General features: G+C 33.8%; 3 protein-coding genes across 3 annotated transcripts; all 3 read left to right on the top strand.

Annotated features, from left to right (window-relative positions):
- Nucleotides 1-2,454: 2,454 nt before the first annotated feature.
- On the top strand, nucleotides 2,455-4,069 carry LOC100261715 (putative disease resistance protein RGA4). Its single transcript, XM_010656651.2, has 2 exons — nucleotides 2,455-3,930; nucleotides 4,019-4,069. Exons 1-2 carry the CDS (start codon nucleotides 2,455-2,457, stop codon nucleotides 4,067-4,069), a joined length of 1,527 nt encoding a protein of 508 aa, XP_010654953.1.
- A 329-nt stretch (nucleotides 4,070-4,398) lies between these two features.
- On the top strand, nucleotides 4,399-5,253 carry LOC104880322 (putative disease resistance RPP13-like protein 1). Its single transcript, XM_010656650.1, has one exon. The coding sequence runs from the start codon at nucleotides 4,399-4,401 to the stop codon at nucleotides 5,251-5,253; it is 855 nt and encodes a 284-aa protein (XP_010654952.1).
- Nucleotides 5,254-20,192: 14,939 nt separating this feature from the next.
- Nucleotides 20,193-22,226, top strand: LOC100256617 (putative disease resistance protein RGA3). The gene has a single exon (XM_019222086.1). It carries the CDS (start codon nucleotides 20,193-20,195, stop codon nucleotides 22,224-22,226), a length of 2,034 nt encoding a protein of 677 aa, XP_019077631.1.
- Nucleotides 22,227-25,245: the final 3,019 nt, after the last annotated feature.

The following is a 25,245-nucleotide window of genomic DNA, read 5'->3' as shown; positions in this document are numbered from 1 at the left end:
TCCATCTTCCCAATCCTTCAAACATATCAAGGCTTCTAGCATCTCTGCTGCAAGAGTTGTCCTTCTATCTCCTATTATATTTCCAACTATAGAAAAAGCATATTTTGATGCTACAATAGACACCGGTGGGGTTAGTAGATCACGTGTCATTTTAGATAGTACAAGAAAAGTGAATTCATGAGATTTCCACCACTTCATAATATCAAAATTTTTTACTTCATTAGGGGATATGTGTGAACAATAATCAGTATCTAAATATTTTGAAAAATCACACCTACTTGAAGGATCAACTTGTCACTTTCCCTTAGCTAATTGCATAAAGAATGAATCATTTCCAAATGTAGATGGAGTTATAGTACTTGAAGAGGCACTACCATATTTATTCTCATATTATTTATATAAGTTGTTTAATTGTTCGTATATCTTACCCTCTAGTTCAGATGGTTGGTTCATACAAGTAGCTATGAATAAAATGTTTTCTATACCTTTAACCTTAACCCTTGGATCCACACAAGCAACTAAACAATAAAGTGATGGAATAGTTTTTCAATGTTTTAAAAAAAAAAAAACATTTGTACGCATATTTTTTATACAATTGGGAGAGATTAAGAGTTCAACATCTCAGTTATTTTCTCAAATATAAAGAGGGAGTTGATGATAAGGACTCCCTAACTAATATTAGATTTAAAAACTTCATTATTGAAACTTCCAAGACAGAAGAGACGAAACCACCCATATTTCTAATATCCACCTCATTGGTAAGGCTATTTTATTTTTATTTTTGTCTTGCTTTCATATTAAATGAGGAATTTAATGATAAGAACTCCCGAACTAATATTAGATTTAAAATTTTCATTATTGGAACTCCTAAAACTGAAGAGACAAAACCACTCATATTTCTAATATCCACCTCGTTTATAAGGCTATTTTAGTTTTATTTTTATCTTACTTTCATATTAAATAAATGAATGAAAGTCCCAACTATCTTGGGGAAGTCTTCCTCTTTCACCTTGTGCTAACAAAGAAATTTAAAGTTTTTTATTTTATTTTATTAATGGGCACAAAAGATGTATCAGGCAAAGGATGCTTTTAATAGTTTATTACAATTTGATAATTTCATTGCATCTTTGTCAAAGAATGTGTACAAGGCAAATTAGACATCCATATTCATTCTTACTCTAAATAATCAAGGGAGTTTCAAAAGGATAGAATGACATAATAGAAACAATAAAAAAAATTGTACATAATCAAATATATATTTTCATTTGTACATAAAAAAAAAAAAGTGTACATAAAAAATTGTACAATAAAAAAATCCACTCCAATCAATATTTTCATAAGTTAAAAACAATTTGTTAATAATATTTTATTTTTTCTTAAATAATATTTTTTTCTTTAATTTTAACATATTTATTATTGCTTTCCTTTTATAATACATAAACATTTTTGTTTAAATTTCTAAAAAGAACTAATAAAACTCCATGCTTCCACTGTAAAACAATCAAACTCTTCATTTAACACATCACATTATTTTTCTCATAATTTTTTTACAATAAATAAAATTACTTTAATAAGGTGTCGAACATCTTTTAAATCTTTTCAAAACTTGGAATGGGAAGAACAATAATTAATTAATGAATTTAACCAATTGTTTGAAATTTTTGCTACCTCAACGGTCATACTTGGTATAATCATAAAAAGAAAGTAGAAATTAGGAAAATAAAAATCATGTCATGAATTTTTGACAAAAAATAAATTATAAATCCTCTTAGGAAAGCTACCTTAGTTATAGAAGTCTCTCTCTTATTATACAAATTATATATATATATTTACTTGTAAGAATAATTAGAAAAATGAATTATTTTGTCAAGTCATCAAACACTGTGAATTCATTTCAGACATTGAAATGGTCGTGTGTCAATGCAACAAGTTTAGTCAGACTATTCAATCAGAATTATTTTAAGGGAAATGTAATAATCTATAATATTAATTGCAACTTGGAATAGCTTAATTTATAGTTTCACAGCTCATCTTGAAAGCGATCAAAATTTGACCATACATGCGTGAAGATGAGATTAAAAGGAAAGCAAGATGTTCATACTTGCTGGTAGACTTATTTTATTGTAATCTCACCTAACAGATAACGTTACAAAAAATATAAGAACTCAAAAAACCGTGTTGAAAATCATGGATAAGGACAACGCATCAAGGGTGTAGTTTACCAAATTTTACGAGAAAGGGAAAGTGAATAAAATAAGAGAGGGAAAGGAGAAAAGTCAGAAAAAATTTGTTACAAAATTCCTTTTTCTGAAGAAATTTTTTTATGATGAAGTCAACTCTTCGGTTTGTATGGCTGTGCCTCTTTATCAGTGTAATTAGATCCACCAGCTCTCTCACTTCCCTTCATTCACCCTTAATTAGTCCATCAAATCCCGCCTCATTCATCATCCCCTTATGGCTCACGCCCTCCTTTCTATCGTCTTGACGCGCTTGGCTTCCGTTGTGGAACAACAGATTCGTGATGAACTTACTCTGGTTCTGGGTGTTGAAGCAGAAATCCAAAGCCTCACAGATACACTCCGATCCGTCCGAGATGTTCTTGAGGACGCAGAGCGCAGACAAGTGAAGGAAAAATCTGTCCAAGGTTGGTTGGAGAGGCTGAAAGACATGGCCTACCAAATGGACGACGTGCTGGATGAGTGGAGCACTGCTATTCTCCAATTACAGATGGAGGGAGCTGAAAATGCTTCCATGTCTAAGAATAAGGTAAGCTCCTGCATTCCCTCTCCTTGCTTTTGTTTCAAGCAAGTTGCTTCTCGTCGTGACATTGCTCTTAAGATTAAGGACTTAAAACAACAACTAGATGTCATTGCAAGTGAAAGAACCCGGTTTAATTTTATCTCAAGTGGGACCCAGGAGCCACAGCGTCTTATAACCACCTCTGCAATTGACGTTTCGGAGGTATATGGTCGAGATACGGATGTAAACGCCATATTAGGCCGTCTGTTGGGTGAGAATGATGAAGAGAAATCAAGGCTCTACATCATCGCCATAGTCGGGACGGGAGGCATGGGCAAAACAACTCTTGCTCAACTAGCCTACAACCACCCAGAGGTGAAGGCCCATTTTGATGAAAGAATTTGGGTCTGTGTCTCTGATCCTTTTGACCCAATCAGAGTTTGTAGGGCTATTGTTGAAACCCTCCAAAAAAAGCCTTGTAATCTCCATGATTTGGAAGCTGTACAACAAGAAATTCAAACATGTATTGCCGGAAAGAAATTCCTTCTTGTGCTAGATGACATGTGGACTGAAGACTATCGATTGTGGGAGCAACTGAAGAACACTCTCAACTACGGTGCAGTAGGAGGGAGTAGAATTCTGGTGACCACGCGTAAAGATAATGTTGCTAAGATGATGGGAACTACATACAAGCATCCAATAGGGGAATTGTCTCCGCAGCATGCTGAAGTATTATTCCATCAAATAGCTTTTTTTGGGAAGAGTAGGGAGCAAGTCGAAGAACTCAAAGAAATTGGTGAGAAAATAGCAGACAAATGCAAGGGCTTGCCACTCGCTATAAAAACATTGGGGAATCTCATGCGCTTAAAAAATAAAAAGGAAGAATGGAAGAATGTTTTGAATAGTGAAGTATGGCAGCTGGATGTGTTTGAGAGAGATCTTTTCCCGGCTTTGTTGCTCAGTTATTATGATCTACCTCCTGCGATTAAACGTTGCTTCTCATATTGTGCTGTCTTTCCAAAAGACGCTGATATTCGAGTAGATAAGTTGATCAAGTTGTGGATGGCACAAAACTATCTCAACTCTGATGGAGGTAAAGAGATGGAGACAGTTGGTAGAGAGTACTTCGACTATTTAGCAGCTGGGTCTTTCTTCCAAGATTTTCAAAAGGATGATGATGATAATGATATAGTAAGTTGTAAGATGCATGACATAGTGCATGATTTTGCTCAACTTTTGACTAAGAATGAATGCTTTATTATGAGCGTTGACAATGCAGAAGAAGAGAGAACAAGGATATCCTTCCAAACAATTCGTCATGCCACCTTAACTAGACAACCTTGGGACCCAAACTTTGCCTCCGCTTATGAAATGAAGAATCTACACACCCTCTTGTTCACATTTGTAGTCATTTCAAGCTTAGATGAAGACCTACCTAATTTCTTCCCGCATCTGACATGCCTCAGGGCATTGGATTTGCAATGTTGTCTTTTGATTGTGAAACTTCCTAATGCACTAGGGAAATTGATACATTTAAAATACCTTGATTTATCATATTGTGGAAGCTTAAGAGAATTGCCTGAAACAATTTGTGATTTATATAATTTACAAACCTTAAATATTTTTGGATGTGTTTCTCTTATACAACTACCACAAGCAATGGGTAAACTTACTAACCTGAGGCATCTGCAAAATTTGCTGACTACTCTAGAGTATTTGCCAAAAGGAATTTCAAGATTAACCTCTCTTCAAACGTTGAATGAATTCGTTGTAAGTAGTGATGGTGACAATAAATGCAAAATAGGAGATTTGAGAAACTTGAACAACCTTAGAGGGGAACTGGGAATAAGAGTGTTGTGGAAAGTGGAAGATGAAAGGGAGGCCCAAAAAGCAGAATTGAAGAATAAGATACACCTCCAACATTTGACATTGGACTTTGATGGAAAGGAGGGGACGAAGGGTGTGGCTGCAGCTCTAGAACCCCATCCAAACTTGAAATCTCTATCTATACAACGGTATGGTGATACAGAATGGCATGGTTGGATGATGAGGTCATCATTAACCCAGCTGAAAAATCTTGCACTCTCGTATTGCAGCAAATGCCTACGTATGCCTCCATTGGGGGAACTTCCTGTCCTAGAGAAGCTGGAAATAACGGATATGGGAAGTGTGAAACACATTGGTGGCGAGTTTTTGGGATCATCATCAAGAATTGCATTTCCAAAGCTGAAGAAACTCACTTTTCATGACATGAAAGAGTGGGAAAAGTGGGAAGTAAAAGAAGAAGAAGAAGAAGAAGAAGAAGAGAAATCAATAATGTCATGTCTTAGTTACTTGAAAATCCTTGGATGCCCAAAGCTGGAGGGGCTACCTGACCATGTGCTCCAGAGGACACCATTGCAGGAACTAATCATCGCAGATTCCGATTTCCTACAGCAGCGCTACCAACAGGATATTGGAGAGGATCGACAAAAAATATCTCATATCCCAATAGTCAAATATGAAGGGGAGTGAAGATTGGTCATCACACTTCACTCTTGTCGCTCATGTTACATGCAGGTAATTCTATTTCTAACATAGCTTTCTCTTCTTTTCTATTGTATCCATAACCACACACATTAATCTATTGCAACAATTGCATGGTATTTTAATTCTCCTAATCATTTGTTCTTCTATGTTCTACTCATTTACTTTTTTCCATTTCTCTTGCCTCCCACTATGCATTTGGTAAATTTGATCGATTACTTAATATACTAAATAGGTTAATTTAAATCCTAAACTTCAAAGTATATTCCATAAAATTATTATCTCCCATATATGTTCCACAATCAAACACAAGAATAACTCTTTATTACCATCCATAACTACAAGATTTATTCCTTTTGGCTTTGATAATTGGTGCAGTTTGATCATGCTTGGATTTATAGTAATGGGAAGCAAATTTTCTAGAACCAGAGCAAGTCTTACCATCTCCGCCGGATTTTCTGCTAAATAAATGTAAGATGGTGATGTATGTATGTATAATAAGACTATTTTGACAATTGATTGTAATAAATGCTTTATGTAATCTTCTATGGCTGTCTAGAAATTTGAAGTTTTTCCCTTTATCTTGCATCTTTGTTTCATCACAAAATAATTCATGTTATGCAAGTTAATATGACTTAAAAACTTATTACTTGTTATGAATAGCTATTAATGGTGGATGACCACCACCATTAGTTTTGTAAATTAAAATATATACATTTACTTCATTATGAAGCAAAAAATTGTAACTTTAGGTTTAATTTGTGAATCTATAAATGATGGTTTCCCACCTTGCAAAAGAGAGATCAAATTTTGAAAAACATTCTTTCTTGTTACTCTCTCCTTTCTTCAGTACATGATTTATTTCTTTTATTGTTTGAATTTTATATTCTTTTATTATACATTATCAATATGAGTTGCTTTGAAAATAATTTGGTTTATTATTATGTCAAAGTTGTTAATATATATATATATATATATATAATAGATGTCGCATATTTCTATTCATATTTACTTAGTTATATATATTCAAAAGGTACAAGCAAATTATTTTACTTATTCATTTCCAGAAGCTATGCACAAATCTCATTTAGTAATATCATTGCTAGATGTGTACAAGTTATTATATAGCCAAAAGCAATATAAAGATCACTTTTATAGCCAAAAAATATCTAGAAATAATTTTATATTTTTCTCATAACAAAAGCTTTGTAAAAAAAATATATATATATAGCCTAAAACTGCACAAAAATTATTATTAGCTTAAGACTAAAGTAAAAAAAAATGACAAATTAAGTCAATATCCCAATTACAAAGACTCCAACATAGATTGATATCCCTACAAAATAATTAATAAATGAATCCAAGATATGCTTGAAATGTGATAAACTTATCAACTCAAAGAATCTAATTCCCCAAAAGAGGAAACTCATTTTGATCCTCATAGAAATCAATGTGAACTAAAAGTTTAAAGGATCATTTATTAGAAAAATCTTGCAAACCAATTTCCAAATGCATTCATTGATATAAAAAAAAATGACAAAGTCACATATCTCAATTGCAAATACTTCAGTACAAATTGATATCCCCACAAAATAATTAATAAATGAATTTAAGATATGCTTGAAAGCGACAAACATATTAGCTCAATAAATGCAATTCCCTAGAAAAGGAAACATAAGGAAAAGTTGACACTCTCGAAGAGCCCAAAAAAAATGACATATTAATCTAAAATTAGTGAACTCATAGCCTCCCAAGAAGCACAAATAAATTAGATAACCCCTAAAAAGACACATATTGAACAAGCCTTGAAGAGGTACAAATTGAATAAGTAGCCCCTAAAGAAGTATAGACACCTAAAAATAATGAGATCTCAATAAGTTATGTTCACATAGAGAAAAAAAAACAAAATCAAAATAATATTGTTATTAAATAATATTTTAGCTTTCCAATTGACATCATAAGAAATGATGAGGATCTTGAACAATAAAATGTAGAAGAATATTAACACAAAAATAATTGGTCAAAATGAAAAGAAGTCATGCAGGCAAAATTAAACTCATTAATAAAACGAGAAGTGTGACTTGTAGTCCAAACACCTAAAGACATAAAGTTTATTAGGCACAAATGGGTATTAAAAGGAAAGCACAATAAAGAAAAAAATCATAAGATATAAAAACGATTAATAGCACAATGTTTCTCATAGAGATTTAGTATTAACTACAAGAAAACATATTATCCCATCATGAACGTAATCATACTTTAATTTTTAATTAATTTGACAGTAGGACTAGATATGCATCTCATGGATATTGTTATAATATATTTATATAGATCTACTAAGAATGATGTATACATAACAATCCCTAAATGGTTTAAATTTCCTAAAGCAAATAATAGAAAGTCTTGTAGCATTTGTTCAATCAACTTATAACAGTCCTTATATGAATTGAAGCAATCCGAATATATGTGGTATACAATCATCTTAGCAAATTACCTACTAAAAAAAGGGTTTGTAAATAACTCTATATGTCATTATATTTTTATTAAAAAAAAAATCAAAAATCATATTTGCAATTATTACAGTATATGTTGATAATTTAATCTTACTAGGATTCCTAAAGAGCTCACAAGAACTGAAAATTATTTAGAAAATGAATTTGAAGTAAAAGATCTTACAAAAACAAAATTTGTCTTGGCTTGCAGATTTAACATTCTTCAAATGGAGTTTTAGTACATCAATCAACATACATTGAGAAAATTCTAAAGCGTTTTCATATGGATGAAGCACATCCTTTAAGCTTTTCAATAGTTGTTTGATTACTTGAAGTGAAAAATAACCAATTTTGTCCTTGTGAAAATAATGAAGCATTACTTGGTCCTGAAGTATCATACCTTAGTGCAAGTGGTACACTTATGTATCTTACTAATTGTACACACACATACTTTGTTTTTTCTAACAATTTACTAGAAAGACAGTTTCCTTCAACTCAAAAACATTAGAATGGTATCAAATATATATCACGCTATCTTTGGGGAACAATTAATACAAATCTATTTTATTTAAGAAAACCAAATCTACAATTACTTGGGTATGCATATATAAGATACCTTTGAGAACCGCATAAAGGTAGGTTACAAATAGGGTATGTGTTTAATTGTGATGGTACTACTGTTTCATGGAGATCAGTCAAGCAAACAATGGTGGATATACCTTCAAAGAATTCAAAAATACTTGTAATTCATGAAGGAAGTTGTAAATATAAGTGAAATTTATGATCCAATATATTTGGAAATTATGTGGGCTATCCTCAATCAAAGGCTACCCAATAATATTATATGAAGATAAATGTTATGTCTATTGCATAGACAAAGAGGGGTTAATGGATAGAACCAAGCACATTCTACAAAAGTTTTTTTGTACATATAACTCCAAAACAATGGTGAAATTAATGTTCAATAAATTAGTTCAAGTGATAATATAGTAGATTTATTCATGAAGTCATTACCAACCTCAACATTCAAAAGATTAATACATAAAATTAAAATGTGTCAACTCAAGGATCTATCATTAGATTAGTATGAGGATATTAACATCAAATGGAGCGTGTTTCTAAAAGAATGCCAATATATTATACTGTTTTTTTCTTTATTGAGATTTTATCTCATTAGTTTTTACTAACCAAGTTTTTAACTAGGTAATTCTAACAAACCAAGATCAACTTAAAAAAATTATAAAAATGTTGTACTCTTTTTCTTTTATTAGGTTTTTCTCAAAGAATTTTTTACTAATAAGGTTTTAATAGGCATATTCTTTTAATATGATGGACTGGTAAGAAAGAATACTATAAATGACCATTAATAGAGGATGATCGCCACCTTTAGTTTTGTAAATTAAAATATTTCCATTTACTTAATTTGTGAAGTGATAAAATTTTAATTCTAGGTTCCATTTGTGAAACTATAAAAGAGAGTATCTCACCCCATAAATGAGATATACCAATCTTGAGAAGCAATTTTCTTCCCTCTCTCTCCTTTATTCCTTTTATTATTCATTTCTTTTATTGTTTCAATTTTGTAATATACCAATCTATAAGGACTAGGAATGCTTTAAATTTTAAAAAAAATTAATTTCTTTCATTTAATTGAAATATTAAGTTATTTTTTACTATACTTACAAAAAGTAATCCTAAGTGTCTCTTAATTTTCATTCTCTTCATTAAGAAGATTAGATCAAGATTAAATCCTTGATCTATCTCATCATTAAGTAAAATGTTAAAATGTTAAATTATCCTAGGAAACAGCAAAAGCTAGTAGATTGTAAATTTTCTTTGGTGGTGTAAGCTTGGAGCATTTTTCAAAAAAACTTATATAATATTTATTTTAACAAAATTTTGTTTCTAAATTTGAAATATTCTCAAATTTTTTTTTTTATGTTTTTTCATATTTTTTATAAATAAATTTTGTCTAAATGTTTTATTTTCAATCATTCTTTATATTTATATAATAATTTTTTAATAATCCCAAAAAAACAAATGAAATAAGATAAAAATAAAAACAATTAAAAATAATTAAAATATATTTTTAAAAACCCTATTTTCAAAATTAGTTCTCAAAAAATAATTCTTTATAAAATAAAATTTGTCAAAAGTATTTTTAAATTTAGAAAACTATTTTTTATTTTTAAAAATAAACAATCTATTTTAAAAAATAGTTGCTCCAACACATCTAAAGTGTAAGACTCTAGAAATGCCCCACAACATAAGGAACAATTGAACAACCTTATAACAAGGCTAAAACCACCATGAGCAGGCTGCAAAATCTAGCTCAATACATATAATAATTATAGTTGTTAACTCACAAAACTATTATGTATCGTTTTTCTCTTTTTTCGTGCCATATATTGAAAGTTTTTTTATATAAAGAAAAATAAATAGAAAAATATGTACAGATGCAAATATCTAATAAAAATATGAAGTATAAAATATTATATATCCAATTTTATGCAAGATAATAGAATCTAAAGAGTTGATCTATATCATATTATATGAAAACACTGAATGTTAACGTTTTAATAAATTCAAATTAATGAACTATAATTTTAATATATAAATTCATCACACAATTCATAAAAATAAACTTTTTCAATTTTTAACTATGATTTTTAGTTCCAAATTCTAATATATATGTATGTATATATGTATATATGTCGTGTGTCTTTATTTGTTATCTACAAAGTTTCAACTTGTCTTACATGTTATCTTCAAATTCCTTTTCTACCAAAATAAAAAATAAAATAACACATTAATCACCATCATTTTTCATTGTCAACATTTAAACCAATCAAATGAAAATTCTCCGATATTTATTATAAAAATAAATTTATTTAATTTCTAATATAGCATCTAATAATAAAATTGCAACTTTTCATATAAGATTACTTTACCTATTTTTTTATTTTATGATTAATTTTTAATCTTTTAGTATATTTTAATCCATTAATATAATAAATTCTTTTAACAAAAAAGAATTAATTTGAATTTTTTCAAAACATTATATAGTTGAAGATGCATGTATCGTGTATCGTTGTATTGTAACATCACATATTGTATCGTGTATTGTATATAAATAAATAAATATAAATATAAATATATATTTATATACGAATTGTAATATCTATCGATTTTCATATATATATATCATCATATTATGTGTAATAAGTTTTTAACAACTATATTAATACCACCTAAAAGGATCAGCAGGAGCATGTAAAACCATGCCAAGGAAGCTTATCTATATTTCCGTTCTCTTTCATAGTGTATCTACACATTCAATACAAAGCTTTGCACAAAGGAACAACCAACCAACCATGCAGTAGAAGCTTGTCTACATTTTCTTCCACATCTACACAAGTTCGAGGAATGCTTTGTATAAAATATTCATAACAACCCATCAGAACCTTGGATTCTCATCATGGTAAAACCCGCATTCAGATCCACCTATATGTACAGTTTATTCAATGTTTCTGTTTTATTCTTCTTATATACACAGCTGCTCCATGCTGACCAGGAGCTATTCTCAGAATATCTAATAAATCACGAAAACTACTCAGGCTGGAAGCTTACCAGATTAGGGAGGTCTGTTGATTAGAGCTTCTTAATGTCATTCACAGTCACCTTGCATGAATCCAGTGTCAGTGACTTCAAATGCTTCACTTGCTTCAGATGCTGCAACCCTGCATTGGTTATACAAGAGTTGGAAACGCTCAAAGAGACCAGCGCAGCCAACCTGCATCACATGGGAGAGTACGAGAATAAAAAAAGGGGAAAATTAGAAGGATAGTTAGCATGTATGGTTACAAGAGTACAGAAACCCATGCATAATAAAAGAAAATATAGCCCAACATGGCAATTGCAGTTCTATTCTAGAATCGATGCAAAACTGCAAACTTCCAAGCTTGTTCCACTATATAATTGGAGTGAAGTAACCCAATAACCATTCTTTCCAGTTCAGGCTTGCCCCTAATGCAAAGGGTTCTCAAGATCAAATGTAATTTAGCATTATTCAATCCTTGGTCAGCCAAAAGATAAAAACATGGACAAGCCTGTTCTACCAAATTTTGGTGGTGCACTCTCTAAGTTGGACAATTCGGAAGAGGGAGCAAACGCCTTCAAGGTTATACTGCATGGAACAGGTATCCCACTAAGAATTAGGGTATGTTTCATCATGTTTTTTAAAACTGTTTTAAGTTGAATAAAAAACGATTAATGAAGGTGTTTGACGAGTTGTTTTAAAAAACAGTTCCTAAAAACAAAAAACAAAAACTTGTTTACACAAGTTATTTTTAAAAATAATGTTTTTGTATTGGTTTTGTAAAACATTGCAAATTCAATTTATATAATATAAATTAAATTTAATTACAATCTTATTAAAAATGAAAATAGTTTTTTAATTAAAATTAAATTTTAGTAACACATGAATAATAATATTATAATAAAATTATAAATTATATTTTTTATAAATAAAATAAACCATTTTAGTATATGTTACAAATGGAGGCATATTAATATCTTCGTGATTTTTTTATTAAAAATGAATAATAATAATTTAAAATTTTTAGCACATAAGTGCCAAGTTTGAATCCTTATGTCTAAATCTCATTGAAAACTCTCAAGTGCATCTATTCTTTGACAGGCCAATTTCTCTTCTCCACCATCAAATCAATCTTATTTTCCTTACATTGTGATCGATCTTTCCTTCATTGGGATTAAAGGTGTTTACTCGTATTTGAAGAAAAAAAAGTATTTTTACAATATTCTTTATAATTATTTGCTAATTTTGAATAATTTTTAATGTTTAGACGAGATAGGATTATTGTTAGTTTTGTGATGAGGTATGAAATAATAGTTTTGAATGAGTATTAATTTTCAAAATCATTTTAAAAATCTTAATTATGAAAACAAAAAAATAAAAATAAATAAAACTGGAACCAAACATATGGTTAAGTAACAAAAATAGGTTGGCCCACAACTCCTTTTCCTTCATTTCCATTAGTCTTTATTTCACTAGAATTCTTAGTCTTTACGCGTTTTCTTACAATGTGATATTTGTCATAAAATTCCAAGCTTTTACGGGGAAGAAGACATCAATCTGACGGTGAAACCGAAGAGATCGACTAAAGCTCCAATGAGAATAACAAATGGAAAAAACAAGGTGGGCCTCATTTCCTCCGCACATAGTTGATAAGCCAAGGCTAAATAGTTGATATAGATGAAGTCAACTATTGGTGTTGTATCGCCTCTTTACCAGTGAAATTAGATTACTAGCTCTCTCACTTGCCTTCATTCATCACCCCCTTATGGCTGACGCTCTCCTTTCTATCGTCTTGGAGCGCTTGGCTTCCGTTGTTGAGCAACAGATTCGTGATGAACTTACTCTGGTTCTGGGTGTTGAAGCAGAAATCCAAAGCCTCACAGATACACTCCGATCCGTCCGAGATGTTCTTGAGGATGCAGAGCGCAGACAAGTGAAGGAAAAATCTGTCCAAGGTTGGTTGGAGAGGCTGAAAGACATGGCTTACCAAATGGACGACGTGGTGGATGAGTGGAGCACTGCTATTCTCCAATTACAGATCGAGGGAGCTGAAAATGCTTCCATGTCTACGAAGAAGGTAAGCTCCTGCATTCCCTCCCCTTGCTTTTGTCTCAAGCAAGTTGCTTCTCGTCGTGACATTGCTCTTAAGATTAAGAGCATTAAACAACAACTACATGTCATTGCAAGTGAAAGAACCGATTTTAATTTTGTGTCTAGTAGGAGTGAGGAACGACTACAGCGACTTATAACTACCTCTGCAATTGATATTTCAGAGGTATGTGGCCGGGATATGGATAAAGGCACCATATTAGGCCATCTTTTGGGTAAGAATTGTCAACAGAAATCAAGGCTCTACATCATCTCCATAGTCGGGACGGGAGGCATGGGCAATGATTACTACTCAAAAAGTGCTATTTGATAGCCTTTAATTAATCCTTTTTAACACTTTTGAGTAGTAGTTTAGGTCTTTTAACTCAATTGGCATGTTAAGGATCCTTTAAAGCAATTTTGATCACTTTGTGTAAGTTTTGGTGTTTTTGTTAGTATTTTGATCACCAAAGCAAGTCAAGACTGAGGAGAGCTATGAGGAATCTTGGGCAAAGCTTGGAATTAAATTGCCAAGAGTGAATCCGGATTGCAAGGAGAAAAAGCAAAGAGAATCAGCCATGAAGCCTATTCTTGATGACAGTCGTAGCAGCCACTTTTGGAGCACTTTATGAAGTCCAAATGATACATGCTATATACCATTTCAAAGCTCAGGAAGTCAAAAATCCAATGCTTCAAACAATGCGCGATTCGGAGTTGAAACGAAGAAGTTGCAGCCATTACAAGTCAATCACTCTAAAGTGTTGCGGAATCAGCCATTTGTTGCGAGAATTTCGCAGCACTTTTGTACAGTAAGGTGTTTCTCCTTCTGACGATGCACGAACCATGCCGCGAGAAGGGAGCTGGAAACCTCAAGGTGGAAGCCAACTTCGCAGCCCTGTGAAGATAGCTCGGTCTTGCAAAATAATTTCGCAACCCTCTTGGGTGTCTGCGAAATTTCGCAGACACCACTTTTCTCCTGCGAAATGGCTCCTGAAGCCTCCCGAAGCTTGCTACCGACATTTCGCAGACACCACTTTTCTCCTGCGAAATGGCTCCTGAAGCCTCCCGAAGCTTGCTACCGACATTGGGAGATATTTTCCATTAGATTTTTTGTTGTCTAAATCCCAAAATACTCCTTGTAAACCACCAATTACATGATTCCTTAGTTTTTAAGTTAGTAAAAAGACCAAATATCTTTGTAACAATTAGTTTTATATTGTTTTGATATATATACCTCTCGGGAGCCTGTTCTCAGAGAGGAGTTCCTTCTGTAACCGTTTGGGTAAGCAAGTAAAGATCTTTTCTTTCTACTGCCTTACCTTCTCACTTTGTATTTTCATTTTATTTATAAGTTATGAATTCTCTGAGGAATTTTCCCCAGAGAATGAGTAACTAAACCTCCAATTCCTTGGAGCTAAGGTTGTCGGGGAAGGTTCCAAGTGCAAGAATGCAAAGCTCTGTGGTTTTAGCTAGTAATGAAGAGGAAGTGAAATCCTTTAGTGATTTCAATGTTTTTAGTTAACTTAAAACACCTTGGAGTCACCTAGGCCAACACTTGGTAAGGCAAGTGATTTCCAACCATGGAAATGCACTAGTTTACCCCTTGCGAGCCTCTGGTAGGTGACTTCAAGGTAGGATTTTCTGGAATTACCAACACTTGGTAAGCTTTTGGACTCCTAGGAGACATCCATTAGTTATCTCTTGCGAGTTTGTGAAGGGAAGTCCAAGGTTAAAGATCACCTTGAATGGCAAGTGCTCGTGAGAGGCATGAACCATTGCAAGTTGCATCAGTGAGAGAATTAAAGTGAAATCTAATTGAAGGAGTCTCTGTACATCACCGGTTAGAGAATTGACTATAAGTTGAATCTCTAATGCGAGGAAATGAACCAACTGACCGGAGCTATGTCTTTTGCATGAGGAACCACCCCAGTGAACCTAAATCTCCAAGGAATGCTTTTCTTCCTAAATTATTCCAAACTTCTGTTAAGTTAGTTAGTTTAAGTCTCAACCTTTACCAATCAAAGTTTGTGTTTTATTTCTTAAGCTAACCTTGAAATGAAACAAGACCAATTCACTTGAGAATTGGTATCATTGATTGCTTGCAAATCATTCCTAGTGAACGATCCTAGAGCCACTATACTATAGTAGCTTTTTATTTGCTACCCTAGTGTATGGTGTTATAGGTATAAATTTTGTTGATCACTTCCTCAATCAAGGAGTACCAGCTGAACACAAATCAGCTGAGACACCAATTGGGCATGAGTCAGGCAAAACAACTCTTGCTCAATTAGCTACAGCCATACAGAGGTGAAGGCCCATTTTGATGAGAGAATATGGGTCTGTGTTTTTTATCCTTTTGAGCCAATCAGAGTTTGTAGGTCTATTGTTGAAGCCCTCCAAAAAAAGCCTTGTAATCTCCATGATTTGGAAGCTGTACAACAAGAAATTCAAACATGTATTGCCGGAAAGAAATTCCTTCTTGAAGAATTTGAAGAAAAATATGAAGAATTTGAAAACAAAATATGGAGGAACACCTCAATTCATTCTGTGATACCTTACTTTACAATGAATGAAAGCATAAATAAATAGCCTACGGATATGAGACAATTCCGGAATGGAATTTCCTTTACATGGAAAGTGAATAAACTCTTACATGAGAAGTGAATAAACTACTCTTACATGAGAAGTGAATAAACTACTCTTACATGGAAAGTGAATAAACTACCTTGCTAGAATTACTCCTAAATATATAAACTACTCTTACATGGAAAGTGAATAAACTACCTTGCTAGAATTACTCCTAAATCAATTATAATAAAGGCTGTACATTACACTAATTAGGGAAGTAAACAGAGGATGTTGGCTTGATTTCCAACACTCCCCCTCAAGCCGCGTTGTAGATGTTGATCATTCCAAGTTTTTCTGTCAGATCTTCGAAGTTAACTCGAGCAAGAGCTTTTGTGAGAATGTCAGCCGTTTGACAGTTTGTCGGAGTGTAGCTGACTTTGAAAACTCCTTCCTCAATCTTTTCCTTGATAAAGTGTCGATCTATCTCCACGTGTTTAGTTCGATCATGATGAACCGGATTCTTAGCGATACTGATGGCAGCTTGATTGTCGCAGTATAACACCATGGGATGCTTCAATGGAACCCGTAATTCTTCTAACAGCCTGTTCAACCAGATTCCCTCGCAGATACCTTGTGCCATAGCACGAAATTCTGCCTCAGCACTGCTACGGGCTACCACTGACTGTTTCTTGCTTCGCCATGTAACCAAGTTCCCCTAGACAAATGAACAATAGCCTGAAGTTGATCTCCGATTAGTCACTGAACCTGCCCAATCTGCATCTGAAAAAATCTCAATCTCTTTATTTGTTGTTCTTTGAAAGAAGAGACCCTTTCCCGGTGTCATCTTGAGGTATCTCAATATTCTGATCACAGCAGTCATGTGTTTTTCGGTTGGATTATTCATGAATTGACTTACCACACTAACGGAGAAGCCGATGTCTGGCCTTGTATGAGAAAGATAGATGAGTTTCCCCACAAGAAGTTGATATCTTCCTTTATCAACTGGCGCACTTCCATCACTTTCTTCCAGTTTGACAGTTGTATCCATAGGTGTTTATGCCGGCTTGCATCCTAGCATTCCTGTTTCATTCAATAAGTCCAGAACGTATTTGCGTTGTGAGACTGCTATACCTTTCTTTGACCTAGCAATCTCCATTCCGAGAAAGTACTTGAGGTTTCCAAGATCCTTGATCTCAAATTCCTTTGTCAGTAATTTTTTAAGTAAGTCAATTTTCTCTTCATGATCACCTGTCAAAATTATGTCGTCCACATATACAATGATAATTGCCAGTTTCCCTTCTGGGAAGTGTTTCACAAATAATGTGTGATCGGATTGACATTGAACGAATCCGTACCCTTTCACTACCTTAGTGAACCGTTCAAACCAGGCCCTGGGAGATTGTTTGAGACCATACAAGGATTTTCGGAGTCTGCAAACCTTGTTGAAATTTGATGTCGTCTCAAGTCCAGCAGGAATGTCCATGTAAACTTCTTCCTCTAAGTCACCATTGAGGAAGGCATTCTTCACATCAAGTTGGTGAAGAGACCAATCGAGATTAGCTGCCAAGGATAAAAGTACACGAACAGTATTGAGCTTGGCAACTGGAGCAAAAGTTTCTTGATAGTCAATGCCATAAGATTGGGTGAATCCTTTGGCAACCAACCGTGCCTTATACCTGTCCACATTACCATCTGCCTTGTACTTTACTGTGAAAATCCACTTACACCCAACTGGTTTCTTACTTCTTGGGAGGTCAGTAATTTCCCACGTACCATTCTTTTCCAGCGCCCGAACTTCCTCATCGACTGCCGCCTTCCACTTAGGATACTTGAAAGCTTCCTGAATATTCTGAGGAACTTGTATCTCTGTGATGCTAGAAGTGAATGCACGAAACGTAGGTGATAGCTTATCATAAGAAATAAAATTTCCAATGGGATGCTGAGTGCATGATCTAACTCCTTTCCTCCAAGCTATGGGCATATTAAGAATATCATTTTCTAACTCGGAATCAACAGTACCATCAGGAGCGTTGTTACCTGGAAGTTTGCTTGGATTAGGACTCGGTTCTGCCTCATGGGTTTGTTGAGAAAGTGCTCTTTCCTCTGTTTCCTCTTGGATGTGCTCCTTATCCCACAAGTCAACAATGGACTCGGGTTGATTAAATGACTCTGGAGGAATGTGATTTTCAGTGGTGATGGGTGACTCACTGAATGACTCAAGATCCCAAAATTGATATTCCTGAGTTGAATTCTCCCCCTGAATATCGTTTTTGGGATAGTAAGGCTGGGTTTCAAAAAATGTGACATCCATTGAATTGTAGAATTTTCTTGTGACCGGAGAGTAACACTTATACCCTTTTTGATTTGAAGAATACCCAAGAAAGATGCACTTGAGTGACCTAGGATCAAGTTTACTTCTATGTTGTTGATTGATATGAACAAAGACAGAGCACCCGAAAATTTTGGGTGGGACGGTGGAGATGAGACGAGTAGTCGGAAAGGATTTTAGGAGTGTTTGACAAGGTGTTTGGAATTTTAGTACCCTAGACGGCATCCTATTGATGAGGTAGGCTGCCGTAAGGACAGCTTGCCCCCAGAATAATTTTGGAACATTCATGGAGAACATTAGTGATCTAGCCACCTCTAACAAATGCCTATTTTTCCTTTCAGCGATTCCGTTTTGTTGTGGGGTATCAACACATGAACTTAAGTGAACTATCCCTTCTTGTGCTAGAAATTCTCCTAGAATGGAGTTGAAATAATCCCTAGCATTATCAGACTTTAGAATTTGTATTTTTGACTGGAATTGGGTCTGAATCATATTTTTAAAATTTTTGAAAATTTGACTCGTTTCAGATTTTTCTTTCATGAGGAATACCCAAGTTAATCTAGTGTGATCATCTATGAATGAGACAAACCACCTAGTACCAGTTACATTTTTTATTCTTGACGGACCCCAGATATCGCTATGAATCATTGAGAATGGACTAGACTCTTTATAGGGTTGAATGGGAAAATGAGACCGGACTTGCTTTGATAATTGACAGATTTCACACTCAAAGGATTTTGGATTTTTATTAAATAATGAAGGAAATAAATGCTTGAGATACATAACATTTGGATGACCTAAGTGATAGTGCCACAACCTAATTGCACTATCGTTATTTTGACATGAAACCGAAAAAGAATTACTACCAACTATCATTTGAGGTTGTTCTTGTGGATCGTGGCGCTCCTTAAGGATGTAGAGTCCAGAGCATTCCTCAGCATTGCCAATCGTCTTCCCCGAATCCAAATCCTGAAATTCACAGTGAGTGGAGGAAAAATTAGTAATACACCTCTTTTCCTTAGTGAGTTTACTAATTGACAATAGATTACAGTCCAAGTTAGGAACAAGGAGAACAGAGTTGAGAGTAAGATCCCTTGATAGCACAACTGAACCTGTTCCGGCAACCTTTGATAGTGAACCATCTGCTATTCGGACTGTTAAATTATTTGGACATGAGCTATATGTATCAAAAATTGTCGCATCTCCCGTCATATGATCAGATGCTCCTGAGTCCACTATCCAAGGTTTTTTACGTTTCTTACCAGCAGTGAAGGCACTCAAAAAATTACCTTTGTGAGCCAAGGTTCCGAAACCAATGACCTAGTTGGAAGATGAGCTAGTTTGTGACTGTACTGACAAAAGAGGAGACAGTAGTTTCTGAAGCATCTCCATTAAAGATGAAGACGATGAGACAGGATTAAACCTGCTCTGATACCATGAAGAATTTGAAGAAAAATATGAAGAATTTGAAAACAAAATATGGAGGAACACCTCAATTCATTCTGTGATACCTTACTTTACAATGAATGAAAGCATAAATAAATAGCCTACGGATATGAGACAATTCCGGAATGGAATTTCCTTTACATGGAAAGTGAATAAACTCTTACATGAGAAGTGAATAAACTACTCTTACATGAGAAGTGAATAAACTACTCTTACATGGAAAGTGAATAAACTACCTTGCTAGAATTACTCCTAAATATATAAACTACTCTTACATGGAAAGTGAATAAACTACCTTGCTAGAATTACTCCTAAATCAATTATAATAAAGGCTGTACATTACACTAATTAGGGAAGTAAACAGAGGATGCTGGCTTGATTTCCAACACTTCTTGTGCTAGATGATATGTGCACTGAAGACTATCGATTGTGGGAACAACTGAAGAACACTATCAACTGCGGAGCATCAAGGAGTAGAGTTCTGGCGACCACACGGAATGAGAGTGTTGTTAAGATGATGAGGACTGCGTACAAGCATCCATTGGGGGAACTATCTCCGGAGCAATCTTGGGCATTATTCCATCAAATAGCTTTCTTTGAAAAGAGCAGGGAGAAAGTGGAAGAATTGAAAGCAATTGGCGAGAAAATAGCAGACAAATGCAAGGGCTTGCCACTCGTTATAAAAACTTTAGGGAATCTCATGCGCTTAAAAAATAACAAGGAAGACTGGGAGAATATATTGAAGAGTGAAGTATGGCAGCTAGATGAGTTTGAGAGAGATATTTCCCCTGCTTTGTTGTTGAGTTATTATGATCTACCCCCTGCAATTAAACGCTGCTTCTCATTTTGTGCTGTTTTTCCAAAAGACTCGGTTATTGAAATAGATAAGTTGATCAAGTTGTGGATGGCACAGGACTATCTCAACTCTAATGCGAGTAAAGAGATGGAGATGGTTGGCAGAGAGTACTTTGAATATTTAGCTGCTCGGTCTTTCTTTCAAGATTTTGAAAAAGATGGTGATGATAATATAATAAGATGTAAGATGCATGACATAGTGCACAGTTTTGCTCAATTTTTGACTAAGAATGAATGTTGTATTATGAACGAAGAAGGGAGAACAAATGTATCCTTCCAAAAAATTCGCCATGCCACCTTAATTGGCCAACAAAGGCACCCGAATTTTGTCTCCACATATGAAATGAAGAATCTACGCACCCTCTTGCTTGAGTTTGCAGTCGTTTCAAGCATTGATGAAGCCCTACCTAATTTATTCCAGCATTTGACATGCCTCAGGGTATTGGATTTGGCGCGGAATCTTTTGAGAAAGGAAATTCCAAAGGCACTTGAGAAATTGATACATTTAAAATACCTTAATCTATCACATTGTCATGGATTGAGGGAATTGCCGGAAGCAATTTGTGATTTGTATAATTTACAAACCTTAAATATTCGTGGATGTGATTCACTTGTGCAACTACCACAAGCAATGGGTAAACTTATTAATCTGAGGCATCTGCAAAATTTTCTAACTATTCTTCTAAAGGGCTTGCCAAAAGGAATTTCAAGATTAAACTCTCTTCAAACATTGGAGAAATTCACTGTAAGCAGTGATGGTCACAATGAATGCAATATAGGAGATTTGGGAAACTTGAGCAACCTTAGAGGGGAGCTTGAAATAAGAGGGTTGCAGAATGTGGAAAATGCAAGGGAGGCACGAGAGGCAAATTTGAAGAATAAGATACACATTCATCATTTGACAATGGTATTTGATCCACAGGAGGGGACGAACTATTTGGTTGGAGCTCCACGATCCTATTCAACAAATTTATTACCTGAAGTAAAGGAGGGGCCGAAGAGTGTGGTTGAAGCTCCACGATCCTATTCAACAAATTTATTACCTGAAGTAAAGGAGAGGCCGAAGAGTGTGGTTGAAGCTCTACAACCCCATCCAAACTTGAAATCTCTATGTATACGGGGTTATGGTGATACAGAATGGCCTGGTTGGATGATGAGGTCATCATTAACCCAACTGAAAAATCTTGAACTCTCATATTGCAGTGGCTGTCTGTGTATGCCTCCCTTAGGGGAACTTCCTGTCCTCGAGACGCTAGAAATCAAGGGTGTGGAAAGAGTGAAACACATTGGTGGCGGGTTTTTGGGATCATCATCAACAATTGCATTCCCAAAGCTGAAGAAACTGACTTTTCGTAATATGAAAGAGTGGGAAAAGTGGGAAGTAATAGAAGAAGAAAAGAGGTTAATAATGTCGTGTCTTAGTTACTTGGGAATCCACAAATGCCCAAAACTGGAGGGACTGCCTGACCGTGTCCTCCTAAGGACGCCATTGCAGGAATTAATCATCACAAAATCTGGTACTCTCCAACAGCGTACCAACAGGATATTGGAGAGAATGGACAAAAAGTATCTCATATCCCAATAGTCAAATATGGAGGGGAATGAAGATTCATCATCACACTTCACTCTTGCTGCTCACGTTACAGGTAATTCTATTTCTAATATCTGCTTCACATTAATCTATTGCAACAATTGAATGGAATGTCGCTTTGAACATAAAAATAATGAAAGAATTCATTGCAAAATTCGATGTTATTCCATCCATAATAACTACAAGATTTATTCCTTTTTGGCTTTGACAATTGGTGCAGTGTGGATGCCTGAAACCATCTACTAAGAGGTCATGCTTGGATTTATGGTAATGAGAAGCAAATTTTCTAGAACCAGAGCAACTCTACCATCTCTGCTGGATTTTCTGCTAAATAAATATAAAATTAATGGTGATATATGTGTGTGCAATAAAACTATTTTCATAATTGATTGTAATAAATGCTTTATGTAATCTTCTATGGTTGTCTAGAAATTTGAAGTTTTTCCCTTTATCTTGCATCTTTGTTTCATCACAAAAGAATTCATATTGTGCAAGTTAATATGACTTAAAAACTTATTACTTGTTATGAATCGCTATTAATGGTGGATGACCACCAAAATTAGTTTTGTAAATTAAAATATTAACATTTACTTCATTATGAAGCAATAAATTGTAACTTTAGGTTCAATTTGTGTATCCATAAATGGTGGTTTCCCACCTTACAAAAGAGAAAGATCAATTTTGAGAAACATTCTTTCTTCTTACTCTCCCCTTTCTTCCTTTCCTGATTTATTTCTTTTATTATTTGAATTTTATATTCTTTTATTATACGTTATCAACATGAGTTGTTTCGAAGATAATTTTTTTATTGTCAAGTCAAAGTTGTTAATATAGAATAAATGTTGCATATTTCTATTCGTATTTACTCAGTTATATATGGTTAGAAATTATGCACAAATCTCATTTAATATCTATCATTGTTAGATTCTATGCACAAATTATTATATAGTCAAAATTAATGTAAAATCATTCTCATAGTCAAAATTAATGTAAATTATTATTGGAAAGTAGTGCCACAATTCCAAGTCGGTAATTGTAAATATGCAAAAAATTGCAACATAACAGCAGCAATTACGTACTATTCTTGTGAATGGAATAAAAGAAATTAAAAAAAAAATTGCACAATGAATATATTTTAGGAGAATAGTAAACTGTACCTCTTACAACAATAATGGAGAGTCAATACATAGTTTAAATATCTCAAAAAATAAAAAATAAAAAAAATGCTCCACTCCTAACCATCAAAACCAAAAGAGCACACCCTGCTATGACTAGGCACTCTTGCCAAAGCATTGGCATTGATTGCCTTTGTGCAAAGAATATGCCTGCAGAAGAGTTTTGTGCTGGCTGTCCTAGAACTAAACACTATCACTACTATTTGCACCAACTAGTGTACTACACCTTATATTAAAAAAAAAAAAAATACAAATAGTTATTTTAATAAAATATCTGTAAGTATATATTGAATATATACCCATTTATACTATAAACAAATATATGTTTTACATCAGACCAAGGGATGACACTATTTGAAATGTGCACTCCACACCCATGAAGAATAACAAGGATGCATTGGATCTACAATCAAATCATTTGAAAATAGAATACACAAACAACATCTTCCATCTCGGAAAAAGGGAAAAATTTTATGCTTTCAATCTCTCCAATTCTTAGTTCAACTCCACACTTGCAAAATCATATCCTAAACCCTAGATCCAAAAACTCCACAAATTTCTCTTGAAAAGTATTGCGGTTTACAAAGGAAAAAGAAATAAAGGCAAGGGAATGCAAAAAGTTAGTGAAATGGGCAAGAGATTATGGCTTGATACCTTGTGTTAGGAGAAAAATTTAGTCTAGATGTCAACCTTGCTCCTCAAAAATGCAACTTTGAGTCACCTCAACCCTTGGAACTCATCTATGGAAGAACTCATGCCGAAAATTGATGTAAAGACTCAGATCTTCTGCATTAAAGTGCTCTACGGTTTTGCAATGAGATCCTCTCTACAAGTGGTATCAGGTTTTGATTGAAATGGAGAATAAAAAGAGTTAAGAGTTTCTTTTTAGTCCAAGAAACCTTCATAGATAATTAAATGAACTACCTTAACTTTTGAATTATATGTTAAGGTAATTATCTTAATAGCACAAAGGATGATTTATAGTCATATACTTCTACCTTGACTTATAGTTTTCAATTAAGATAAACTCATTATATGTTAATATTGCTTTCTTTGAATTTAAAAAATGTCATTGTTGCCTGCATTTAATTTGTATGTCATTGTTACCCATTAAACAACCTACGGTAACATATATACATTTGTGTCAAGAAATGATATGTCAAGGTTTGCCTTTTTCTTGTAGTGCATTTAAATACCAAAGAGGCTTGGTCTTGGGACCTCTACTTCATTGCCATAGGGCATGACTTTTGAATGATACCTCAAGAAGAACTATTTCTATCATGCCCCAAAACCACTCCAAGGGCATGACAGTCATTTCACACCTTAAGCCCAAGGGTTAAACGTGGAAACGATACAAACATTCGTATTGTAACTAAAAATTTACCAATTACCAAATTCCTCTTCAGAGTAGTAAGACAAAATTCTAAAATCTCCAAGTATCAACTTTAAAAAAAACTAATATATCAACCAAAGTGTTGTTGTCCAAATAACTCCAATTCAAAATAATTCAAATGAGAATTAAGTTTTAACATCTAAACAATGTATAAAATGAAGAGGGTTCAAACAAATGTCCTAAATAAAGCCAAATTTCCCTCCTAACGGTCACTCCTTGCCCGAACTGAGGTTACCTAAAAGATTATCAATAAGGGGGAATGAACTCAAAGCCCAATGAGGAATATTAATACAATTTCATGAATCAAACATTTTCAATCATGCTTGCAAATAGGAAATATAACATATACTTATTTTCATAAAAACTTTTGAGTTCAAAATGCTAACACGTTCAAACTTTTCAACAAAACTTTCTCATTACCATTTCAAAACAAGTTCTTATCAAA

This window comes from Vitis vinifera, chromosome 9, assembly GCF_030704535.1.
Source record: "Vitis vinifera cultivar Pinot Noir 40024 chromosome 9, ASM3070453v1".
NCBI lineage: Eukaryota > Viridiplantae > Streptophyta > Magnoliopsida > Vitales > Vitaceae > Vitis > Vitis vinifera.
This window is presented reverse-complemented; position numbering and strand designations above follow the sequence as displayed.